This window comes from Torulaspora globosa, chromosome 4 (genome assembly GCF_014133895.1).
Source record: "Torulaspora globosa chromosome 4, complete sequence".
In the NCBI taxonomy this organism is placed as follows: Eukaryota; Fungi; Ascomycota; class Saccharomycetes; order Saccharomycetales; family Saccharomycetaceae; genus Torulaspora; species Torulaspora globosa.
In genome coordinates, this window is record NC_050730.1 from 375358 (window position 1) to 398141 (window position 22784).

Sequence of the window (22784 nt, forward strand, 5' to 3'; positions counted from 1 at the left end):
ATCTCTCTTAGAACTGTCTTATAAATGCTTAAGTTAGGTTATCTAAATGCTTCTTATAGAGAAAATATGGATATCGCTTTTGACGAAGATGTAGCTATATATTATTGAAGCTCATCGAGAAGTTTCATAGTCAATGAGTGTGTCTGAACGAGTTGAAAGGAGTCGATATTTTGCTGGTAGTTGGCTGTTGGATGCTTCTATGGATGTGCAAAGATTGCCATTGCCAGCGGTTTATGAATTGGCCCAGGAATATCGAAATCATGCGTATGCGGTGAGCAAACGGGTTAAGACTGAGTCGCAGCTCAGTCAGTACTATACTTTGATCTCGATGGCTATCAGGGTTCTGAGGTATATTAAACAAGCGTACCCTTTGTCGATTGAACAGGACGCCAGAGCGACCTTTGACTTGGTCGATCTCTTACTGAAAGAGACGCATGATCTGGATATGGCTGAATCATATTTGTCTAGTCTCCGGGAACGACTGCTCAATCATCAGATGTCTGGCTCTCGCAGCTCGGTGATGGGTTTGAGAATGCATTGTGAGCTTCTGTTGCTGTGTCGAGTGCCAACTGAGAGGAACACTAAGTTTCATTATAAAGCGGCGTTGCGGAGCTGTGAGCAGCTTTTGAAATATCTAATTGAGCTGAAAGACACTGACAGATCGTTTGAAGACTGGATAGAAGTGTTCCGCTACGTCAGTCTGTCTCTGAATAGGAAACTTGGGAAGCATTCTATCGTCAAGGCGAAATATGCTGAACTTTCTGAAGTGGGAAGCCATCACGTCCAATGGCGAAGTTTTATTACGCTAACTCACGTCAATTACCTTCTGAATAATCGACTGCCTGTGCCGTTGCCAGACTGGCAACGGCTGGATAGTATACGAATTCAAGACGTGCCCCCGCGATGGTACGCTTGGAAGCTGTTGCTGGAATTGGTAATGCAGATCTACGAGGACAAAAATATTACGCAGAGATTATTGCAGTTTAAGGCTTTATTTGCGGAGTACAAAACATCTTTGGATTATACTTGTGATGACTGCAATGTTGAAATGGCGAAAGGGCTTACGCTTTCCTTGAACTCTTCCTTTTTGCTCAGCTATAAGGACATCAAGAACCTCTTATTACTACTGCAAAGTGTTAGCTATTTGGTAAACTGCCATGACAAAAAAGCCAATTTCTCGATTAAATTTTTGGCTAAAGTAATGAGTTCGACGAAAAAATCTTTGGAAGCGCCAGATATTCTAAATGATTGCTCAATCGGCGATATTGACGTGAAGGTTTCGTGGTATGCTAAGGTTCTATCCCTTTCGCAGTTTTATCAAGTCTGGCAAAATATGTTGCTAGTGGCTGAGGCTCCGTCACTTCCGAATCAACACATCTCGAATAAGCATCAGTCGGAACTGTTAATTGCATTGTCCTCACACTTGAGTCATGAAGATGAGCTTCTTGTATGCCAGCAATATGAAGCGCTAACCGAAAGTATCGATGTTTCAAACGAGATTAGATTAATCGCATTGGTAAACAGTTATTTGATCAGAACAACACTAGTCAGCCGAAATGTTGGAAGGCAGGAACAGGCAAAACTCTGTAACAGCCTTTGGGAGCAAATAGTCAAGTGTTGGACTGATTCAGATTTGCGCAATAGCACCACTTTAGATTGCACGTTGACTATGGTCTGGATAATGTCGCACTTTGAACCGTTCACATCAAACCCGATGCCAGCAGGAGAGAGCGACAAAAGCCAGCAACTCGAAAAATTGAGACAGTATTACTTTGCAAATAAACTATCCCTTGCTGATGACGTACCGTCAAGGATAGAGCCTGAAGATATTGCAGGAGATAGTGTAGAAGAAAGCTTGAGCTTGAAGAAAGGTCTGATGATGCAAATTCTTCTGAATTACTTAGGCGGACGGCTGTTCGAGCAAGATTTGGAAACTATATGCCAGATTTCTGCCAAATGCTATCGCTTGGCTAAGTTGCAGAACTTCCCTATCGTTTTCTATGCGGTTGGTTTTTGGCATTTGACCAACTGCACGATTGCCATGAAGACTAAAGAGGCGACGATCATGTCAGCAAAACTGGAGGCCCTGGAGAAAAAGCTTCAGAAGCATGGGCTGTAATCAAACATATCAGATATTCTATTTTAAATACAAAGTTTATCCATTGCTATTCATATACAATAGTCGTTCATTACTTACCTCTTATCGAGTTTACTGAACCCTGCCTGTTCATGGATGTGCTTGAGTTTTGCCTGCTTAGAGTTAGAGGCGTGTTTGGATATTGCCTATTCAAAGAGGTGCTTGATCCTTGTTTCTTTAATGAGGTGTTTGAGTTTTGCCTTTTCAAAACGTACTCAGCGGTCGCTTGCTCAGACTTCAAACTGCTCTCGCTGTTCTTAACATGGCCCCTGGGGTCCAGTTCGACAGTACCAGCACTTTGGAACAGTGAGACACTGCCAACAAGTAATCCCAAAGTTTCGAGCACTTGTTGAGGGTCTGTCAAGTGAGACTTTGCGACTGTCTTCTTTGACGCGGAGCCAACTGTACAAGGATAAAATCCAAAATTTTTCCATTGATTAACTTGATCAGGATACTTTTTCTTCCAGATTCCCTCAATTCTGTTCAGCTGGTTAAACATGTCCTCATCGGTCAAATCGTCGCCTAAGCAGAAGATAAAATCAGGCATCTCATCTTTAGTTAACTCTTCGCGGCTGTTATCAAGCATATCTTGAGGTGTGCCATGCTTGTGCCAGACCAACCTTCTGACAATCTCACCTTTGTTCACAAATCTAGGACGTACCTCTAAGTTAGCCTTACCATCCATAATTTCCAAGTCGTACTCTTCGGCAATTTTGAGCAAGTCTTTCTTCATTTCAATTGCATGGAACTCACCCAATTCTGGAGAAGCTTGCCTATAATGCCACGTCAAAGCGACTTTCTTTCTCTCGAGAAAAGATCCCGGAGTACGGGTTGTGAAGTCTTCCATAACTTTACCTACCTTGACTTGCCACGACATGTCAAACCTTTCTGTTAAATTCACCCATTCTCCACCATTTATATCTTTGACGAAGCAACCATGCTCCGCACTTAGCCCTAATTGAGGCAGCCTACTGCCCAACCATTTGTTAAGGAATTTCTGGTCACGACCAGAAATTATCCATATTTGATTCTTGGGATCTGCTGCCAAGTTGTTCAGAGTCGATAACAAACGGGCGGAGGGGATAGCAGCTGCTGGATCCCTCACAATAGGTGTTAGAGTACCGTCGTAATCGAATAAGAATAAGCGACGATTAGCTTGCTTATAATTTTCGAGTAATACAGGCCTATTCAAAGCAGGGGTAATGCGATTGTCCTTACTGGATGGTGATGAACGGTAAATTATGTCATCAAGGGTTGTTAAGAACTTATCGGTCCAATCCTGGATGGTTGGCACCTCAGACCATATCTTCTTCTCTAAAGTAAACTTTTCTTCTTTCGACATTTTCAAGGCCCTATTTATTCTCTTGGCCACAGCCACAGAGTCCCACGGATTAACAATAATGGCATCCTTCAAAACAGTACTGCTACCTGAGAACTCACTGAGTATCAAAGGATTTCCGTAACAGTTGTAGCTTGAAGTGTGAGATTTAACTGTAACATATTCCAATGCAGTAGTATTCATCCCATCTCTAACACTCGTGATCAAGCATAAATCTGCTACTCTCAGCAGCGAGAAATAAACGTCTTTTGGAATCCTCATGTAGTAGTGCTGCACGGGAGAAAAGTCAAGATCACCATACTTGGAGTTGATGGAGTTTACTAGCTCTGTGACTTGCTGTTCCAATTTAATCGTCTGCTGAGAATTTCTGTTGATTGGAGGACTACTAACTTGAATCAGGACGACTTTATCTCTCCATTCAGGATACATCGCCAGAAAGGTTTCAAAGGCCCTCAGCTTTTGGACGACACCACGAACAGCGTCCAAGCTGTCCCGTCCAATTATAATCTTCTTGCCTTCATAAGCGTCCTTGATTGCTAAAACCTTAGCATCAATATCTGTGGTGAAAGCATCTTCCAAAATCTTTTTAGTATTAACACCGATTGGCAACGAATCGACCATGACGTCTCCACCGTATGCGCCAACTTCATACTGGTCAATACCCAAAGCGTTTTTCGATTTCCTGCTTGTAGATTCCAAGAGTCTCTTACATGATGAGACAAAATGACGTGCAAAGCCATCATTCTGAAAACAAATACGATTGGCACCTACCAGCCCGTCGAGAATTTGCTTTCTACGTGGCAAAACACGGAAGTATTCATTACTTGGCCATGGAGAATGATGAAAATATGCGATAACTAAGTCTTCATCATTGAATTTCATCCTCAACAATTGAGGAAGTAATAACAAATAATAGTCATGTATCCATATAATATCACCTTTCTGGTAGATTTCACCAATCTTCATCGCATAAGCTTCATTAAATTTGACATAATCATACCACCACTTGTTTTCTTTATCACCACCTTCAGAAGAAAACTTCAAGATGTAGTGGAAGGTGGGCCAGAGGACATTCTCCGCATAGTCCCTCCACCGGCTTTGATCACGGCGGAGCAACCACACTGGATGTACATTAGAGATCTTAGTATCTCCATCCTGTGCGTTCTTTTGTTGTATGGTTTCGGTCAACCCATTCATTTGTTCCTTCGTCAAGTAAAGGGGATCATCATCGATGTCGTCTGGGCCCTCCTTCCTTTTGTCAGAATAAGATGCTAAAAGGCGAGACGCGAAATCCTGTTCTCTAGTGATTTCACCCGTCCATCCGACCACATGCTGCTCGTAATTCTTCGCCTTTTCATCACTGTTCAGATAGTCCAATGACGAATAAAGAGAGCTGTTGCCGATGATAGGTTGGATCTTCCAATCGTCGTTTGTCTCACCCAATTGAATCTGATAAGGCAATTGACGAACACAATTGATGATCCTTTGCCTCTTGCCACTTGGCGCAGAGCCATTCGCTTTCAATGTCGCATCGACAGTCATGTAGTTACACCTTTTTTATGAATTTCTGCGTTCTTAACCTGTTTAGCCCTTTCTTTCTTCGACGACAATCTCAACCTATCTCCAGATACTGCCAATATTTATACTATCTTTGAGAGTTACGACGAATCGATAGTGTTGCTCGCCTAGGCAAAGCAAGTTCTGTCCAAAAGGGGGCCAGAAGCAATAACCAAAAAGACCGTCGCCTCTGGAACAAAGAAGGGAGGGGCGTTAGAAGCCTGACCGAAGGGGCAAAACCGAACAATTGATCGCACAAGCGAGGGGGGAGGTCAATTACGCCGACTCGAGTGCACCATGTGATGCAATCGCGATATCATTGTAGACGTTAAAACGAATCGACTATTTCCTAGTCACGTGGCCGAAAGCACCTTAAGCTGGGCGGCAAGTAAGCCGCCAAGGCTAAAGGACGCCGGTAAGTCGACCGAACTTTCCACGAGCAGCTTATTATACTGTACTGTCGATAAATGATCCTTGCTTCAATTGGCCCACTGCGTGCCTCTTATTGCGTCCGTGTGTGTAGCCGTCATAAAGCTGTAAGGCGATCAATGAAAGGAATTTCCTGTCTTTATAAACAAAGCGGGAAGGAACCCGCACACCCGATAAAGGAGGGGAAAGGGATCGGCGGCTAGAAGGTTCAGAACAGAAGTGCTCACCATATTTCGAACACTCTTGTCATTAGTAAGTACAATTTGGCGAGGATATCCTGAGCTGGCTGTTGCACCAGTAGCTGTGGCGGATCCAATATCAGTGGCTTCACGTTTTTTGCTCCTTGATTGATCTGCGAGATGCATTGTAAGTTTGTGTGCACTCGCTTCAGATATTGCGATGCCAGGGGTTGCAGTTGTTCGGGGATGCCTGCATTACCGTTTCCGTCGGAGCCCGCGCTGTTAGCCATCTGTATTACCCTGGCGAGTAGGATACTGTTTATATGCAAAAGCAGCTGTATTTTGTACTGCAGTTGCTCGTCCTCTGCTCTGGGAATAGGCTGTCTGTCGATCTCATTTGGGTGAGCTCCGCTATTACCTTCCACAGTGCTGGTGTCCATTCTCTAGTCCGATCGTAGTATTCACGACGTGCTTTTGCTCGCCAGAGGATAGCATCAGACATTACCTGTAGGCCTTTATTTGGCTGGCGATGAGACAGGCTGCGTAACTTTTAATCATAATCTACGAATTGAACTGGCATGAGCAAATCTACACAAGAATCTACGATTTATGGTCCATCAGCTTCTTATTCAGCGGCTGAAGGGTCTTTATCTTTATCTGGACCTGAGTCCATGAAAGCAATGAGAATTTTGGAGAAGCTGACATGATGTTGTAAACCGGTCGTTCTCATCTCCATCAAAGAAAAGGTCCTCAGAGCCGCTGATTTGCAGCTGTTGCCAACCATTCAAATCTTTATCCATTCGACGGCTCCAGCTTCTGCGATCGCGAACAAACAACGAGTACCCTATCAGGGCCGATCTTCTCAAAGCGCGGACTTCTGGCAAGAAAACCTTGAGTTTAAGGCGTAAACTTCACGACTTAAGTCGTATGTTTGAAAGCTCCTGGCAACATCGCAATCCAGAATATGAGTCCTCCGCTAGAGGATAAACGACGGTTGTAAAATCAAGATAAACTTTGCGGTGAGCTTAAATTCAGCTCTTGTACGAGATTCAGGCCAATGCACACTAGAACTGAAGTTAAAAACTGCCTGAGACAAGTTCTACGATCTGTTCTTATCCTACACGCCCAAAGTCTCCTACCTATGCTCGTCTAGAATAGCATCCAGATATTGCGGAGAGCGTGGCTAGCTTCCAGATGTACGAGGAACTCTCCGGCGTTAAAAAACAAACCCCGTAACAAGGGTCTTCCGCGGAAGGAAGCCCTCGAAAAACGTCATCGTCGTAGCAAATTAGACGTCTCATTGCCCCAAAAAGTTAGCACGTCACTGCGCGATTTCTTTCGAACAGTGGTGAGAAAGTTCTGAAAAAGAAAAGCCTGGTGGACCCTTCCTCGTTGCTTGAGGAGCTGCTGTCTAAAAAAAAGAATCTCGTACACGCACTCGGAGCAGAAGCGTACCTCCGTGATATCTGCGACATTCCCCCGTGGAAGCAAGAGAAGGAACTGGCACAGGGTCCTTAACTATTGCTCGTTCTCTCTGTAAGAAGACAGACTGGTTCGCACAGAGCAACTTCAAATAGCTGAGATACTGAGAGAGACTGGGCGCGCTGTGGAAAGGACGTTAGACGGCAACATATTGTTTTGTTAGTTGAGGAACTGTCACAGCTATATATAGTTTACTTGTTTGTGAGGCGGCTTGGATCTTTCGTCATTGTCTCGAGCTTAGTCGTTCAACGGTTTCAGGATAACTTTGATGTTCATAATTAGCTAGGGCGTTCTGATCCGGTCTCAATTATTTTCCTTCTTCTCTTCTACTTCGACATATCCTTTGATTTTCGCTAGCTTAACGGTCTCTCTTCCGAGTGATATACTATGTCTGACAGATATGATGGTGGCGGTACCGTAGCGAAAATAGTGAAAAGGTTGTATTTCGGTGCTGTAAATCAGCGGAACGCATTGACGCTGACATTGAACTTTTTCGTGAATTTCTCGCCGATTCTACTCTGGCTAATCATTTTCAAAAATGCCGGCGCCATACCGATTGAAGTAAGGCCCAAGATACACAGCAAAGCTGCATTTCTCTTAGACATTTACCTCTTTGGTGATCTTTGGAACGAACTGTTGTTTCAGTACAACAATGACCGCTACCGGATGGCGACTTTTGTGACGTCTTTTGCATTTGCGGTAGTGTGTCTCGTGCTGATTCCCGTGGCAATTTGGTACTTCATCTACTATGTGAAGAAAGTGAAGTACAACGTGATCGAGTGGTACGACCACATTTTCCACTTCAGCAGCAGATCGAATCCCAAGAGATTGCGGGTTTTGGTGGTTCCGTTCCTTCTGCCGCTGGTCGCGTTTCTTCTACTCAACTTCGAGCACACCTTTGCTGTTCAGACAAACGAGAATTTTCAAAAATGGAAGGACATTCTAGCATGGTTTTCATACGTCATTTTGCATCTGACCGCACCCATTCTCACGGCGGTTTATCTGTATGTGTTCCATCCACCGGGAACGGTGAAGTGTTTTGCATTGGCTCTTGGGTTGCAGAACTTGATGGGTGTTTGCACGCACCTCCTCCTGCCGATGGCTCCACCGTGGTTCGTCCATCTCTACGGTATCAACGACGTCGAGCATGTCAATTACACCCAGAAGGGCTACGCGGCGGGGCTTACCCGTGTGGACTCACATTTGGGCACGCATTTGAACAATGCTGGCTTCCACTTGTCGCCCATTGTGTTTGGCGCGGTGCCCTCCTTGCACTCAGCGATGGCGGTTCAGTGTTTCCTGTTCTTGGTCACAAGGTCAACTACGCTGAAAAACAGGTTTACTGCCCAGACCGCTCATGGACTCGATGCCGCCAAAAGTCCCGAGGATCTGGAGCTCGCAAGCGTCGACGGGACTTCCCAGGAGGTTGATCAAGAATCGCTCGTCAGCTCCACCGTGGAGCGCGAGAACGACGGCGAAGTCATCAGCTACCTGAAATACTACCATCAGGACCCTTCTCTGACCAACAGATGGTATTTTACCATCTTCAACAAAGCCATCCTGCCCCGCTTTCTCGGAACCGGCTTCATCATTTTGCAATGGTGGGCAACGATGTATCTCGACCACCACTACCGTTTCGATCTTTTTATCGGCGTCCTGTACGCCCTCTTCATGCATATCCTGATCAACAATCTGATCCTACAACCACGCGTGCTGACTCGCTGGATCCAAATCAGAACCGGTCAGGAGCCAGATACTAAGAACGAAGGCAGAACCCTCGGAATGCGGGTGTTCGAAAACACCAGATTCGAGTGGTTCTTCGACCCATTAGCATAATCTTTCTCTGTCCTCTACTTGATACAGTGTAAACTACTATTTATCAATCGCTTTCTACGTCACTTCAACTTCTCCCACCAGGTACCAGCATTGCAATGTTATTACCGCTCAATAGCATTCTTCCGTGGTGCTCCATGATTTTCTCGTCCTCGAACTGGCTGTTGTAAACCCACTCCACCGCATCCTCTATGATAACGTTAACAAAATCATCGAACCCGATCAACGTTCCGGTGAACTCTCTGTTAGACTGCAGAACAATCCATACCGGCTGGTTTATGGTCTTGTCTATGATCTCCAGTGGTAAAACCTCCGGTATTGTTGCCATTTCCAGTTCGTGACTCGACTGTTTCCCTTCCTCCCTCTCAGAATACTGTCTCTTCGCATCTCTGCCTGTGAAATGTCATACCTGCTAGCCAGTAGACATATCCAGCTCCAGCTGTCCGAATACTACAGGGTCTGTCTCGGACAGCAATATTCCGCCAAGCTAAATTACGTATGCTGGTGGCGGCCCCTCTTTGTCCGGTAAATTACTGCACCCTGCTTTCTGGGTGCGACTGCACAGAAGACACCGCATCACACTGCTCCGCGGTTTTCTCAGGCCTAGCAATGAGCGGAGCGGCTGACACAATTGAAAACTTTCTCGAGAACGACAGCTCGAGATGAAGTAGAGCTCTCACAGCGGACAACCAATTATGATCAGATTTTTCAGGTGCATTGGAAAGCCATTGTGTCAAACTGGGTGCTTTAATGGACTAAGATTCGCATTGCCTTCTCACTGACCGATCTTCTGCATGACTTAAAGCATATATAGATATGTAGTAAATTGTGTATGAAGATATCTTGCTGTTAGTGGATAGCGAGGCTAGTTCGATAAGACTAGTGGTGCAAATTTCCCGGCAAATGGCGCCTAATAAGGTTTTTAACGTAGCAGTCTTCTTCGTTGTCTTCAGAGAATGTCTGGAAGCGGTGATCATCGTATCCGTTCTGCTGTCGTTTTTAAGACAGGCTATCGGTGAGAAAGACTGGAATTTGTATAAGAGACTGAGGAAACAGGTTTGGGTCGGTGTTGCTCTTGGATTTACGGTTTGTCTGGCAATCGGTGGTGGGTTCATTGGTGCGTACTACTCGCTGCAGAATGATATCTTTGGCTCTGCCGAGGACTTGTGGGAAGGTATCTTCTGCATGATCGCTACCGTGATGATCAGTATGATGGGTATTCCGATGTTGAGAATGAACAAAATGCAGGGCAAATGGAGGGCCAAGATCGCCAGATCCTTAGTCGAGATTCCTCAGCGTAAGCGCGATTATTTCAGATTGGGCTACCTCGGTAGAAGATACGCTATGTTCCTGTTGCCGTTCATTACTGTGTTGAGAGAAGGTTTGGAAGGCGTGGTGTTTGTTGCTGGTGCAGGTATCACCACGCAAGGTTCACACGCCAGCGCTTATCCATTGCCGGTGTTTGTCGGGTTGCTTGCCGGTGGCTTGGTCGGTTTCCTACTGTACTACGGTGCCTCGAGATCCTCTTTGCAAGTGTTCCTGGTCGTTTCCACCTGCATCCTGTACCTGATCGCCGCCGGTCTTTTCTCCAGGGGTGCTTGGTTCTTTGAGAACTACAGATTTAACAAAGCCACTGGCGGTGATGCGAGCGAAAGCGGCGATGGTAACGGTTCGTACAACATCAAGAAGGCCGTTTACCACATCAATTGCTGCAATCCTGAGCTGGACAATGGCTGGGATATCTTCAACGCGCTACTGGGATGGCAAAACACGGGTTACCTATCCTCCATGCTTTGTTACAACATCTACTGGTTGGTCTTGATAATTGTCGTGTCGCTTATGATGTATGAGGAGAGGACAGGCCATTTGCCATTCTGCAAATCTTTGAAATTGCGACAGTTAAACCCAGGCTACTGGATCAAAAACAAGAAGAAGAATGAGTTGACCCCCGAGCAAAGGGAAGAGCTATTCAACAAGATGGAAAACCTGACGTTCGATGACAACGGCGTAATAGCTGAAAATCAACCGCCAGTCGAAAGCGACAGCAGCAAAAACAAGCTAGATGGTCACGTCCACGAAGTTACAGTAATTTCATAGTAATTTCATCCAACGTGGAGGGATGGACAGACCGCCATCCATCCACTGTTGAGCACAATCTGTCATTGCAATATGTATAGCGTAATACTTAATAGTTGATTCGATATCGGTTTGTTCACGTGACTCTTGTTCCTTCCGCCTTATAAAGAGTCCGTCTAATGTGGTGGCAACAACTCAAGAGGGTGTCAAGCACTCCATCGAATCACCATGGCTTCATCTACTCTACCGCTGCATATGTACATTAGGCCGCTGACCCTGGAAGACGCTAAGCAGGTTGCAGATCTGGAATCTCAAGGTTTCCCCCCTAACGAGCGCGCTTCGTCGCAGATCATTGATTATAGATTGACGGCTTGTCCCGAGCTTTGTTCGGGTCTTTTCATCAGGGAGTTCGACTCAAACTCGAAGGAGGTCAAGAAAGAGGAACTGGTAGGCCATATACTGGGCACCAAGATTCCAAAGGCGTCGTCCGCGGCAGCTACTTTCATCACTCTAGAGAGTATGGGCGAATCCCATAGCGAGTCCAGCGACACCATCGGCATCCACTCAATGGTCATATCGAAGGATCACCAGAGAAAAAACCTCGCCACGCTGCTGCTTACCGACTACATTCAGAAACTGAGCAACCAGGAGATCGGCAAGAAGATCGCCATCATTGCCCATGAGCCGTTGGTTCCCTTCTATGAGAGGGTTGGCTTCAAAGTGGTCGGCGAAAACAAGGACGTCGCTAGCGACGCCCAATTTGCAAACATCAAATGGATTGACATGGTCAGAGAACTGGTGAAGGAGGAGTACGAAAACTAGCAGCACAGCTCCGAGATCTATAACGCTATACAATGTAATTTAGTGATTTTTCAGGCCCAATCTTCCCGTTGCGGCCCATGGCTACTTATTCAGTGCGCCGTTTTGCATCTTGTGCTCAAGCAAAATGGGCTCTTACGGGTGTATCCCTTATTTTGAACACCACTGCTATATAAAGCAGGAGCTCTGCTATGGTTCTTTCTCTCTTCCAGCTCACTGTTACAGCAGTATAAGCGACAGGAGTTTGCATATTTCACCTACTACAGTTACAACCATGTTGCTCCCAGCCTTAAGAATCTCGCCATCTTTGCTAACAAAAACCGTGTCTACCAGAACGTTCTCGCTGGCTACCATTGTCAGATTGCCACATCAGAAGAGCAAGCTGAGTCCAGAAGAGGAGAAGGAACAAAAGCTGTTCGACGAGAACAAGGCAAGGTTGGAGAAGCTCGAGCACGCAAAGATCTACGACGGAAGCCAAAGAGAAACTTGTGAGGAACTAAAGAAAAAGGGTGACGACGCTCGCATCGAGCAGAACAGACCTGATGATGGTGTCTACTAAGCAGTCTGCTGAATGATTCTATTAGATACATCTTCTCTTTTATGTGTTCGTACCTATGTGTATTGGCATTTTATATGACATTCGATTTTCCGACAGCGAAACAAAGCGCGGGCGAACTAAACGTTAAATTTACAGCAAGAAGATTTATTTTGAACAACACAAACAGCCAGTCGATGTGGTACCATTTCGAGCATACAGATCGATTGGAATCGATTGGCTTGACCGTTAGCAGCTTAGTTATGCGGTTGTTCAGGATCACGTGACCAGAAGCGTATACGCCGCTTATTAGCAGAGCGCCACTAAAGCCCTGATCCTATATGTCAAACTATCAGACAAGCACCGGTCAACAGGGTTCTAGTAGCCTTTGATGCCTCGAAAGCCACTAGTCGAGTGAGGAGATTGAACGGTGCAGTTTCACAGATGACAAACATGAAATGTGGCACTACAGTCACGGTTTCAACGAAACGTTGCAAAACGCTGGCCAGGCTATCTGGCATAGCGGAACAATTTCTGATGCAGGATAGCTCATCTAATGGAGGAAAAGACCAAGACATGATGGGATTACTACAGAGGTGTTTGGACATTCTGGAGACGTACAGGGATGAATACAGAAAGTTGAGGGATGGAGAGCAGCATGTCACGCAAGACCAGATCTATGAGATCTATGAGTCTTGCTACGTTTATTACAAGATAGTTCACAATACGGTGCTGAATAAAGTGCCAAACCTAGAGGAGTTTCAGATAATCAAGAAACAAGCGAACCCGAACGACCAAAAACTTATGGAAGTGTACAACATGTTAGTGAAAAGTCTTCTGAAGGATGAGAGAATTGGTCATATAAAGTCTTTTCTGAAAGAGCATTCGATGTCGGCAGTTGATGATGCCGTTAGGTCAGGCGGCGCGATTACAAGCTCGCAATTGCAGAGTATACTGGATGCTTGGGATGACGCGACGCTACTGATCGATCTGCGACAAAGAGCAGAATTCACTGAGATGCATATCAGGGCTAAGAATGTCATTTGCATTGAACCGATATCATTCAAGGACACATATACTGATTTGGACATTGAGAAAAAATCGTTGATCACCTCGCCCAAGAATGAAATAGAACTGTTTCGTGCCAGGGATAAATTTAGATTCATTGTGCTTTACACCAAGAAGGATATAGGCAAATCCAGCCACGATTTTTATGTCCAGCAGGAAACAGTGCTATTGAATCTGCTATTAAGCAAGACCTTTGCTAAGCCTCTCTCTGAGAAAACTAAAGTTTGCTTTTTGGAAGCTGGTATTTCAAACTGGGTATTGGAAGGAAGAAATTGCACGAATGGTTCGATAGCGGACGCTCAAGGCAGTTCCCATATCAATATCTCGAAACCACTGCCAAGCCCACATGGTGCTCGGCCACTGCCGAATCACAGTTATTCTAAAAGCCTTTCACTACCACAAAGCTTACCCTTATCTGCCCATTGCGGGGGAAGCAATGCCGCTAAATCAGCGACGTATTTTTCATCGCCGTTCCCTTCTAGCTCTCCCAGTTCCTCTCCTCAACTGAGCCCTTCGCCTCATGCTTTCAAAAACGGTGGATCTGCGCTGTATCCAGCTGCACCATTACTGGTTGATGGCAGCGGAACGCGCACTCATGATGTTGTTCTGCCCCAGGATGGAAAGGATCTGGAGGCTGCTATCCAAAAGCAACGCTCCCCACTGGCACCGATGGTGCGAGTAGCTCAGGGGAATGCGAAAGTTCCCGTTAACCTCAATGGAAATTCAAAACCACCTAGCCAGCCAATACCGTCGTTGCCCCAATTACCACACAACTCTGGTTTCAACCTTCCGCCGCTGAAAAAATACGATCCGGATTTTACCGTTGGGCTCGAGAATATGGGGAACTCCTGCTACATCAACTGCATCGTGCAATGTTTGTTGGGGACCCACGAACTTACTAATATATTCCTGAATGGATCGTTTGAGAAGCACATAAACATGAACAGCAAGCTCGGATCCAAAGGTGTCCTGGCTAGATACTTCGCCAAGTTGATTCATTCGATGTATAGGAACGGATCTTTCAGACTTCATGAAAGAACTAAGCCGGTTCAACCCATGCAGTTCAAGATGGCTTGTGGTTCGATAAACTCTCTTTTCAAGGAATCTGGTCAACAAGATTGCCAAGAGTTCTGTCAGTTTCTTTTAGATGGTTTGCATGAAGACCTTAATCAGTGTGGGGGAAATCCTCCTTTAAAGGAATTATCTGATGAGGCAGAAAAAATGAGAGAAAAGTTGTCTTTAAGAATTGCCTCATCCATTGAATGGGAAAGGTTTCTTACCACTGACTTTAGCGTGATTGTTGACCTGTTCCAAGGGCAGTATGCATCCCAACTGAAGTGCCAGGTGTGTGGCCGCACGTCGACAACATACCAACCATTCTCTGTGCTCTCAGTTCCGGTTCCACGGGCGAAGTCATGCAACTTGCTGGATTGTTTTAGGGAGTTCACCAAGATCGAAAAGCTTGAGAAAGAAGAAGAATGGTCTTGTCCCCAGTGCAAGAAGAAGCAATCTTCGACGAAGAAGCTCACAATAACACGTTTGCCTCGAAATCTGATTATCCATTTGAAAAGATTTGATAACATGTTGAATAAGAACAATGTTTTTGTGCAGTATCCTCTGTGCTTGGATTTGACGTCATATTGGGCTAACGATTTCGACGGCAGGTTACCGCCTGGTGTGACTGACGAATTGCCAGCCAGAGGACAAGTACCTCCGTTCAATTACAAGCTGTACGGTGTAGCATCCCATTTTGGAAGTCTATATGGTGGTCATTACACCTCATATGTTTACAAGGGCCCAAATAGAGGATGGATATATTTTGATGACACGAGTTATCGTCGCACAAAGACTGCCACGGAGTGCATCACGCCTAATGCTTATGTACTATTTTATCATAGAGTCTATCAAAATTGAATAGCCAAGGACCGGGAAAGCATTAGAGCATTGAGCATAAATATAGAGCGATACAAAGAAAAGTACTATATCAAGATCAATCCCAATCATCATCATCTTCATCATCACGAGATTCCTCATTGCGAGCACCTGCCTTTTCCGAGTCTTTCTCAAGCGAAGTATCCTCCTTCCTCACGATAACTGCCTCTTCCTCATTAATTTCAGCATCCTCGTCATCCCAACCAATTTCCTCTTCCTGTGCTCTTTTCTCCATCAATATCTCTCTTCTCTTGCCCTCTCTGTCGAGAATCTTCTGCCGTTCACGGAAGAAGATTCTCCAGAACTCGTTGTAACTAATGCTCTCGGGCACAATCTCGTTCATCAGATTGGCCATGTCCTTATCGGTCTCCAGGATCCTCGCTATCTCTTCTGTTTTTGCGTCTGCATCGAAATCTTTGCCTGAAGCTGGCTCACGATCCAGATACAGAGCCTTGTTGGTCGACAATGCCTTTAGTTCAGCTTCAGTTCTATTACCGCCTGCAGCACCGGAAGCTGTTTGGCCCGATTTTTCACCACGCTGTGTCTCATCCAACTTGACAAGCTTATCCAGGCTATTTCCCAGCTTGCCTGCCACTGAAGGCCAAAAGCTAGCATCCGAAACCTTGCTCCAGTAGTTCAAAGCTGCCTTCTCCACGCCCTGCAGATTATCATCCAATTGCCGTAAGTACCTTTGCGCAGTCTCGGAAACTTCGGGATTCAATACCAAATTGAGTTTAACACCGTCTTCATCTTCCTTGATAATCTTCTTCAAAGCACTTGCCGTTCTTTCATACTGCTTGCTCACCTCATCTTCAAACTTATTGAATACCTGTTCAGTCTTCTCGTCACGCTCCTTGGAAGGCTCAGCGTTGGCGACAGCCTGCTCATCATAGAAGAATTCCATCTTTCACCAACTTCAGACCGATGGCTTGCTTGCTGAAGCTCTTGTGTTAAGCTTGGTCTTGGTGATCAACGATGTTTCGCTCCTGTCTTTAGCTACCAACTACAATGGAAAAGGCCTGAAGAATCCCAACACAGGATACCGAAGCCTTCGATATTATCGGCTACTCGTCAGGATGTCGCTGGTGGCGCCGCTGCAGTTTAGCTTGGTGCAAGCTAACTTATACCGTGGTTCGTATCCACGGGAGATCAACCTTCCATTTCTCAGAACGCTAAATCTCAAGTACATTGTGTCCTTGACTCCAGAGCCGCTGGTGAATGACCCAGTACTCGCCAGGTTCTGTGCTGAGAACAACATTCAGACGATTCACATCGAATGTCTGAAGGAGAAGAAGGACAAGTCTAAGCCTAAGGTCAAGAGAAAGAAAAAGGCGGTACCGATCGAGTATGATGTTGTGATACAGTGTGTGAAATTCCTAGCCGATGCCCGACACTACCCCTGCTACATACACTGTACAAATGGGGAGCTCGTAACGTCTTTGGTTGTTGCTTGCCTGAGGAAGCTGTCTTACTGGGGAACGGTATCCATACTTAACGAGTTTCTCGCCTACAATTCAAGCATCAACATACATGAGCGCAGCTTTGTGGAGAATTTTAACTCTGAGATTGAGATAGATAACCTAGAAATCAAGGATAAGATACCATGGATCACTGTTCAGCACGTTTGGGTGTCGAAGGATGAGAACAAAAAAGACAGGGAAGTCGCCAGAGTGGGGAGTGCGTCAAATATGCTGCCGAAATTACGATTTCATAGTCTATAGAAGTAGCGTAACGGGGCGGATGCCGGGCGGGTTTCCACCACAACCTACTGGAATAGTATCGAGGCCGCAATCTCTGTGTTACCGCCAGCTCTCTGAAGTGCCGCGATCACCTCCTTTCTTGAGAAGCCCAGATCCATCAAATGCTTAATGGCAGTCTCTGGGAAGGCCCTCGCAGACGCATCAGCGCCTCGGGTAGCAGCCGCATTCGTCCCTGCGACCTGAGGGCTTGTACCAGGCACCGTTTCAGCGACAGGATTGCCTGCAGTGCCTGGATTTGGTCCCACCATGTTCTCAACAAAATCCTTGGGTATCTCTGACTCACTGAGAAATCTCGTTTCCACGCCAGCGATTCGCAGAACGTCCTTGTGTAGATCTATGCATGCCTGATGTCGCTTTAACATATCCAGACCGAGCAAAAGATCAACCTGTGTGTCCAGGACCGTGAAGCTGCAGGGTATATACTGGGTCTCGATCTTGATCTGGGCCTGATGGATTCTTCCCAAGATCTTACCCACGCCTACACCACGCGCTTCACCTACAAACCTCCTGTCAATCAACCGTGTCAGCCCGGTGCTCTCCGCAAGACGGGTGGACATTATAGTGGTTTGAGCCCCAGAGTCAACGAATGCCTTAACGGGGTGGCCGTTGATCTCGAGCGACACGAACAGCATGTGGACGCTAGTAAACATTTCCGGCGTATACTCCAAGGCGTTACGCATCTGCTCGTCAATCTCTTGCTGGTTGATAAGCTCGGCGATTCTAGCTTGATTCTGCGGGTCGTCCGGATCACTCATCAGCCTTCTATACTCCCGGGAAGATATGCCAAAAGGATTCTGAGCCTGATTATCAGCTCCTCCCAGGCCGTATCGTCTCTGCAATATAACGGGGCCCATTCTTTCCCTGAAGAGCTGAGGATTCTGCAACGTTTGATCGAGTCCAGGTATCTGCGTGATCAATTGGGACCTGAGCAGCTGATTGTGCAGCAACTCTTGCCTGAACTGTTCCACGAATGCGTCATCGGAGAGACTTGATGCTTCAATGCCACTCTTAGGCCTTATCACAACCAGATGATTCTCACCTGTGAAAACCTCGCCCAAACTGCGGGTGCTGCCAGGGTCCAGTTTGGCTGAATTGTAGTAGATTTCATGCTTTTCGTCGTCAAACCCACAATCGACCTGAAGAAGAGCAGTAAGGTCTTGCAGAGTCATTTCTCCGCTCAACTCCAGGGGACCATATATCTGATCAGTGATTTCGTTAGAGATAGTAAGGTTCATAGCTGTTGCCTGACTACTTCTCTTTAAGCTTAAAGTAAGTCGCTTCTCTGTAAGACGGTGAGCTTACTTAAGCGTAGTCATATCTCCAGCCACAGCACAGATAAGGTATACAGCTAACCATGAGTCGTTTCAAGAGGAGTTATACGGGATTGAAGAGGCCGTTACCTGATGAAGATGAAGAGCTAAGCTCGAAAGTGACCGTGGAACTTCCTAAAGACTTCAGAGACAGACATACAGTCGAGTTCGGCCTGGCATGCGACCATATATTACGAGTAGATCCAACACTGCTCGAGATTATCACCAAGCAGGACTTTCCTTTGTTTCTAAGGAGAGAGCAGCAACCGCAGACATTAGCTCATCATTATGCCAAACTTGCCAGCGCCATAATATCTCAGCAGATAAGCGGTGCAGCTGCTAGGAGTGTTAAGGCTAGGTTGATGAAGAACTTCGGCAGTGAGTTCCCAACACCACTTCAAATGCACGAGCAACTGAGTAATCCTGCAGGCAGGGAGATGATACGAGCATGTGGATTGAGCGGAAGGAAAGTGACATATCTGGAGTCACTAACTGAATACTTTATCAATAACGAGGAAGTAATCGAGAAACTATTCAATTCGAAGGGTAAGGATGAGGAAATAGTCGAGCAACTCACGAAAAACGTCAAGGGTATCGGGCGCTGGACCGCTAGCATGTTCTTGGTGTCTGGTCTGGGAAGCTACGACGTCTTCGCAGTCGAGGATCTGGGGTTGGCCAGAGGTTGCTCAAATTACTTATCTGACAAACCTACGTTGGTTGCAAAACTTACTGCCAGCAGAATTGCCGTTAAGAAGAGCAAGATCAAGCATAAAAAGATGAATTGGAAAATCTACGACGAAGATCTCATTGAGTTGTGCGCTGAGCGGTTTGCCCCCTACAGGACTGTATTGATGTTTATCTTTTGGCGATTAGCAAGCACTAATGTAGAGGTCCTGGAAAAGAATGAAACTAACTTTGTAAGTAAATAGTCTATTGAAGAGGTCTTTATTAACAAGTGTGCCTCTTTTTGGTACATTCGATCAGATAAGCTATGGACAAGACAAACAAGACAGACAAGCCAAGAAATTCGCTTATTTAGCGAGCTTAGAAACCTCAGATAAGATCTTGCTTCCTGCTTGCTTGGATTGCTGGACATGTAAACCACCGACCAGTATCTTCATTGGTACTCTAGGTTTTCTCAGCTGAGCTGCAAAGACAATGGCACTGGTGAACAACGCCAATGCACCGGCTTGATGGATCGAAGCTAGCGAGATAGGAACCAGGTAGATCAAAGTGGCGATACCAAGTCCGACTTGGGCGGTAACAAGACCCATCATGAGTTTCACCGTTCGGTCGGCCGCCTTCGGAACTATGGCTTTTCTTCTGCTGCAGTATGAATGCAGGGCCAAGACAGAAAAGAATGTGGTAATACCCAAGATTCTATGATTGAGCTGAACTGTTGTTGGGTTTTCTAGCATGTTTCTCCACCATAGATCGCTCTTGTCCTCCTTCCGAGCGAAATGGGGGTCCATCAGCTCTCTTGAGCTTGGGAACCATGTTTCGCCCATCTTAGGAAAAGTGTTGTATATCCAACCAGCATCGAGCCCGGCAACCATACCACCGGACATTGCAGTGAGGAAAGTTAGCGCCAACATGCCCAAAGAAAGCTTTCTCAGTGGGCGAAGGGCGCTGTTATCGAGTAGTTTGAAAGCTTCAAGAGCCTTCGCTGGATCTTTAACCCATTTGCGCTCTTTCAAAATTTCAAAACCTGTCCAAATCATGCCAAGGTACAACACAAATGCCGTACCAAGGTGAGTTGTTAGTCGGTACTGAGAAACAGTTGGCTTTGATTTTCTGGCCTCTAGCTGTTCTTGGTCCAACCCCGACTTCACCATCCACCAGCCTATGAACCCCTGGAAGCCCAAGACCGCCAACAGTCCAAATAATCTCCTATTAACACGCGAAGACGTCTGTCTAGTGGCTGCAAAATAAATAGCAGGGAAAAGGAAGACTGCGCCAATGGCACGACCCCAAAGTCTGTGAATCCACTCCATAAAGAAGATAAACTTAAATTCATCTAGATCAATGTGAGAATTCAGCTGTTTGAACTCTGGTGACTGTTTGTACTTTTCGAACTCTTCCTCCCACTCTTTTTGGTTCATTGGGGGTAGAGTTCCCGTAACAGGTCTCCATTCTGTAATACTTAGCCCCGACTCCGTCAATCTAGTGAGTCCTCCCAGCACCACGATACCAAACACAAGGCCCGACGTCCCAATCAACCAATAGCCGACCCATTTGGAAGAGTTTAACAGCGTTTTAGGAGGGTTTGATACAGCAGCTGCCTGTCTCAATAATCCAGAGACACTGAAACGCCTTTTGAAATAACTTTGACCCAGATATCCTCTGCATACTGGTATAGCATTAGTTCTACCTGTGATCAAGCCGCGAAATTGCCCCAGTGACGACTGTGGGAAGGATAAACGCGACCTCACTGCAAGCCTGCCAGCAGTGCTCGTCAATAATCTTCTGAAGAGCATTGGTCTCACACACACTGCTATTGACACTTCATTCAGTTCGAAAGTGCTGTACTTTAATACATAAGGTGACCTTAGATCCGACAAATATCGTCCGTATAAAAAGACGGCAGATTAATAGCGTAATATCATCCAGTGATAGCTAGCTGCTCTGCGCTCACCGCTGTATCGGATATGGCTCGTCTACGAGCTACGAGATCGTTCTTACCATATCCTTTTTGAGACCATGTTGTAGCGAGTAACCCTTTCGAGAGAGCGCGGATTCTTGGCATCTTTGTTGCTTCGAAGCTCGTTTAGCGTCGGAGGAAGTCTGTCTGAGCGTGTTTCTGATGCAGCAGCACGCGAGCCTGGTAGTTTCAATGCTGGAGTGTCTCTTGCTCGACGATAGTCTGGCGACTGTTTTGATCCACCGTGAATAATGGACCTCGCATTTCGATCAATCTTGCCGCTTCCAGCGCTCAGCATGCCTGGGACGTATTCCTCCTCTGTGACGGCTGTGCTTAGCTGCTCACCGGCCAGTATGCTCTTGCTCCACACTACGAGAAGGGACCGGAGAAGCATCTTGATCATTATGAGGCAGACGAATCCCAGCGCACATCTGAAGACGGCGATAGCAGCATTCATGAAGGAGTTAAATTCGAGCATTTGGGAAAGCGTAGGACGTATCATGACGATGAAGAGGACGACTAGGGCTTGAATCGGCAGCCCAAGTCTGTCGCAGAATTTTTTTAAACCAGTTGTGTAATCAGTGCACATTATAACCAAAAACTTGCCGTAGATTTGGGGTCGTATTCGATTGAACTTTGTAACATAGGCGTGTTTCACCCAGTCAACTAACAACTCGCTGCCAATTACACTGAACATAGGCCCGCAAAGCACACCGAGGATGACGGATGAAGTCGCGTGGAGGGTCCAAGATCGGGGAATCAAGCTAGATTGAAGTTTGGAGTTCGCAAAAATGTTCCTCAAAGCAATGATAATCAGTAGAAATGTGATTTGGCTTCTCTCCACAACATCTGCTATAGCTAATTGAAACAGTCCTTCCTTATCGGTCCTCTTCAGCAGAGAGGCCTTGATTTCGGCGAACTGCATCGATAGCAGCAATGTCAAGAATGCATTAGAATATGAGTTGACGGCTACATTGAGCGCCACAGTCTGGAGCACCATGACATATCCATGACATATTAGGTATACCAACGAAATAACTGTCAGTAGGAACTGGCGAAATCTTGGTTGTCGGAAAAACTTGCCTGAGAGTATCACTGTGAACAAGCTCTGGCCCATGCTGGCCAACATCTTATCTGCCATCTCCAGTACGCCAAACAACATGTACAATTTCACCGAGCTTTGTCGTTTGATCCGGTGATACGCCTTAGAAGTGTCCATTTTACTGAGAACAATCGAAGCGATGACTATAAGAAAAACCATGAAACGCTCAGTATGAGTCCTCGAAAGCCACTTGCCGTTCTTTCGAATTTGGAAGATATCGCTGATAATTCTCAAAGGCATCACCGTAAAATAGTGTAGGAAGCAATCGAAACACGCCAACAATGTCCATAGCATAAATTTCTCGAGTCGAAGCGGTATTCTTGTCATATTAGTTAATTGTTCCAATTCTTGATCGACTTCAACGCTCTCTTCCGCTTTAGAGCTCACTTCTGAGCTCTTGTCATACACCAACTGATCTAGCTGGAATTGCAGTGAACTGCGACATCGATACAACAAATCCCGGAAATCTAAGCCTGCTTTCCTCCTACTGCCGTCGTCCTTAGCAGATTTCAGCCTACTAGACCCTGCTTTCGAATCATCTTTGACCATACTTTTGCTCTTAGCTTGTTGCTCATCGCGTTGCTT

General features: G+C 46.0%; 15 protein-coding genes across 15 annotated transcripts; 8 read left to right on the forward strand and 7 right to left on the reverse strand.

Annotated features, from left to right (window-relative positions):
• Nucleotides 1-133: 133 nt before the first annotated feature.
• SCC4 (cohesin-loading factor complex subunit SCC4) lies at nucleotides 134-2119 on the forward strand (the record flags this gene model as incomplete). The annotated part of the gene is made up of 1 exon (XM_037283468.1): nucleotides 134-2119. One exon carries the CDS (start codon nucleotides 134-136, stop codon nucleotides 2117-2119), a length of 1986 nt encoding a protein of 661 aa, XP_037139364.1.
• A 70-nt stretch (nucleotides 2120-2189) lies between these two features.
• On the reverse strand, nucleotides 2190-5018 carry TPS2 (trehalose-phosphatase TPS2; the record flags this gene model as incomplete). The annotated part of the gene is made up of 1 exon (XM_037283469.1): nucleotides 2190-5018. The coding sequence occupies one exon, from the start codon at nucleotides 5016-5018 to the stop codon at nucleotides 2190-2192; it is 2829 nt and encodes a 942-aa protein (XP_037139365.1).
• Nucleotides 5019-5685: 667 nt separating this feature from the next.
• On the reverse strand, nucleotides 5686-6081 carry SNF11 (Snf11p; the record flags this gene model as incomplete). Its single annotated transcript, XM_037283470.1, has 1 exon — nucleotides 5686-6081. One exon carries the CDS (start codon nucleotides 6079-6081, stop codon nucleotides 5686-5688), a length of 396 nt encoding a protein of 131 aa, XP_037139366.1.
• A 1429-nt stretch (nucleotides 6082-7510) lies between these two features.
• Nucleotides 7511-8959, forward strand: IPT1 (inositolphosphotransferase; the record flags this gene model as incomplete). The annotated part of the gene is made up of 1 exon (XM_037283471.1): nucleotides 7511-8959. One exon carries the CDS (start codon nucleotides 7511-7513, stop codon nucleotides 8957-8959), a length of 1449 nt encoding a protein of 482 aa, XP_037139367.1.
• Nucleotides 8960-9023: 64 nt separating this feature from the next.
• On the reverse strand, nucleotides 9024-9284 carry LSM5 (RNA-binding protein LSM5; the record flags this gene model as incomplete). The annotated part of the gene is made up of 1 exon (XM_037283472.1): nucleotides 9024-9284. One exon carries the CDS (start codon nucleotides 9282-9284, stop codon nucleotides 9024-9026), a length of 261 nt encoding a protein of 86 aa, XP_037139368.1.
• Nucleotides 9285-9859: 575 nt separating this feature from the next.
• FTR1 (high-affinity iron permease FTR1) lies at nucleotides 9860-11053 on the forward strand (the record flags this gene model as incomplete). The annotated part of the gene is made up of 1 exon (XM_037283473.1): nucleotides 9860-11053. One exon carries the CDS (start codon nucleotides 9860-9862, stop codon nucleotides 11051-11053), a length of 1194 nt encoding a protein of 397 aa, XP_037139369.1.
• Nucleotides 11054-11260: 207 nt separating this feature from the next.
• PAA1 (polyamine acetyltransferase) lies at nucleotides 11261-11854 on the forward strand (the record flags this gene model as incomplete). Its single annotated transcript, XM_037283474.1, has 1 exon — nucleotides 11261-11854. The coding sequence occupies one exon, from the start codon at nucleotides 11261-11263 to the stop codon at nucleotides 11852-11854; it is 594 nt and encodes a 197-aa protein (XP_037139370.1).
• Nucleotides 11855-11978: 124 nt separating this feature from the next.
• Nucleotides 11979-12410, forward strand: FMP16 (Fmp16p; the record flags this gene model as incomplete). The annotated part of the gene is made up of 1 exon (XM_037283475.1): nucleotides 11979-12410. One exon carries the CDS (start codon nucleotides 11979-11981, stop codon nucleotides 12408-12410), a length of 432 nt encoding a protein of 143 aa, XP_037139371.1.
• A 420-nt stretch (nucleotides 12411-12830) lies between these two features.
• DOA4 (ubiquitin-specific protease DOA4) lies at nucleotides 12831-15368 on the forward strand (the record flags this gene model as incomplete). The annotated part of the gene is made up of 1 exon (XM_037283476.1): nucleotides 12831-15368. One exon carries the CDS (start codon nucleotides 12831-12833, stop codon nucleotides 15366-15368), a length of 2538 nt encoding a protein of 845 aa, XP_037139372.1.
• A 76-nt stretch (nucleotides 15369-15444) lies between these two features.
• On the reverse strand, nucleotides 15445-16290 carry DOS2 (Dos2p; the record flags this gene model as incomplete). The annotated part of the gene is made up of 1 exon (XM_037283477.1): nucleotides 15445-16290. One exon carries the CDS (start codon nucleotides 16288-16290, stop codon nucleotides 15445-15447), a length of 846 nt encoding a protein of 281 aa, XP_037139373.1.
• A 172-nt stretch (nucleotides 16291-16462) lies between these two features.
• Nucleotides 16463-17107, forward strand: OCA6 (protein-tyrosine-phosphatase; the record flags this gene model as incomplete). The annotated part of the gene is made up of 1 exon (XM_037283478.1): nucleotides 16463-17107. One exon carries the CDS (start codon nucleotides 16463-16465, stop codon nucleotides 17105-17107), a length of 645 nt encoding a protein of 214 aa, XP_037139374.1.
• Nucleotides 17108-17151: 44 nt separating this feature from the next.
• Nucleotides 17152-18381, reverse strand: DDI1 (Ddi1p; the record flags this gene model as incomplete). Its single annotated transcript, XM_037283479.1, has 1 exon — nucleotides 17152-18381. The coding sequence occupies one exon, from the start codon at nucleotides 18379-18381 to the stop codon at nucleotides 17152-17154; it is 1230 nt and encodes a 409-aa protein (XP_037139375.1).
• A 119-nt stretch (nucleotides 18382-18500) lies between these two features.
• MAG1 (DNA-3-methyladenine glycosylase II) lies at nucleotides 18501-19385 on the forward strand (the record flags this gene model as incomplete). Its single annotated transcript, XM_037283480.1, has 1 exon — nucleotides 18501-19385. The coding sequence occupies one exon, from the start codon at nucleotides 18501-18503 to the stop codon at nucleotides 19383-19385; it is 885 nt and encodes a 294-aa protein (XP_037139376.1).
• A 102-nt stretch (nucleotides 19386-19487) lies between these two features.
• On the reverse strand, nucleotides 19488-20933 carry COX15 (Cox15p; the record flags this gene model as incomplete). Its single annotated transcript, XM_037283481.1, has 1 exon — nucleotides 19488-20933. The coding sequence occupies one exon, from the start codon at nucleotides 20931-20933 to the stop codon at nucleotides 19488-19490; it is 1446 nt and encodes a 481-aa protein (XP_037139377.1).
• A 201-nt stretch (nucleotides 20934-21134) lies between these two features.
• Nucleotides 21135-22748, reverse strand: EMP65 (Emp65p; the record flags this gene model as incomplete). The annotated part of the gene is made up of 1 exon (XM_037283482.1): nucleotides 21135-22748. The coding sequence occupies one exon, from the start codon at nucleotides 22746-22748 to the stop codon at nucleotides 21135-21137; it is 1614 nt and encodes a 537-aa protein (XP_037139378.1).
• Between the last annotated feature and the right edge of the window lie 36 nt (nucleotides 22749-22784).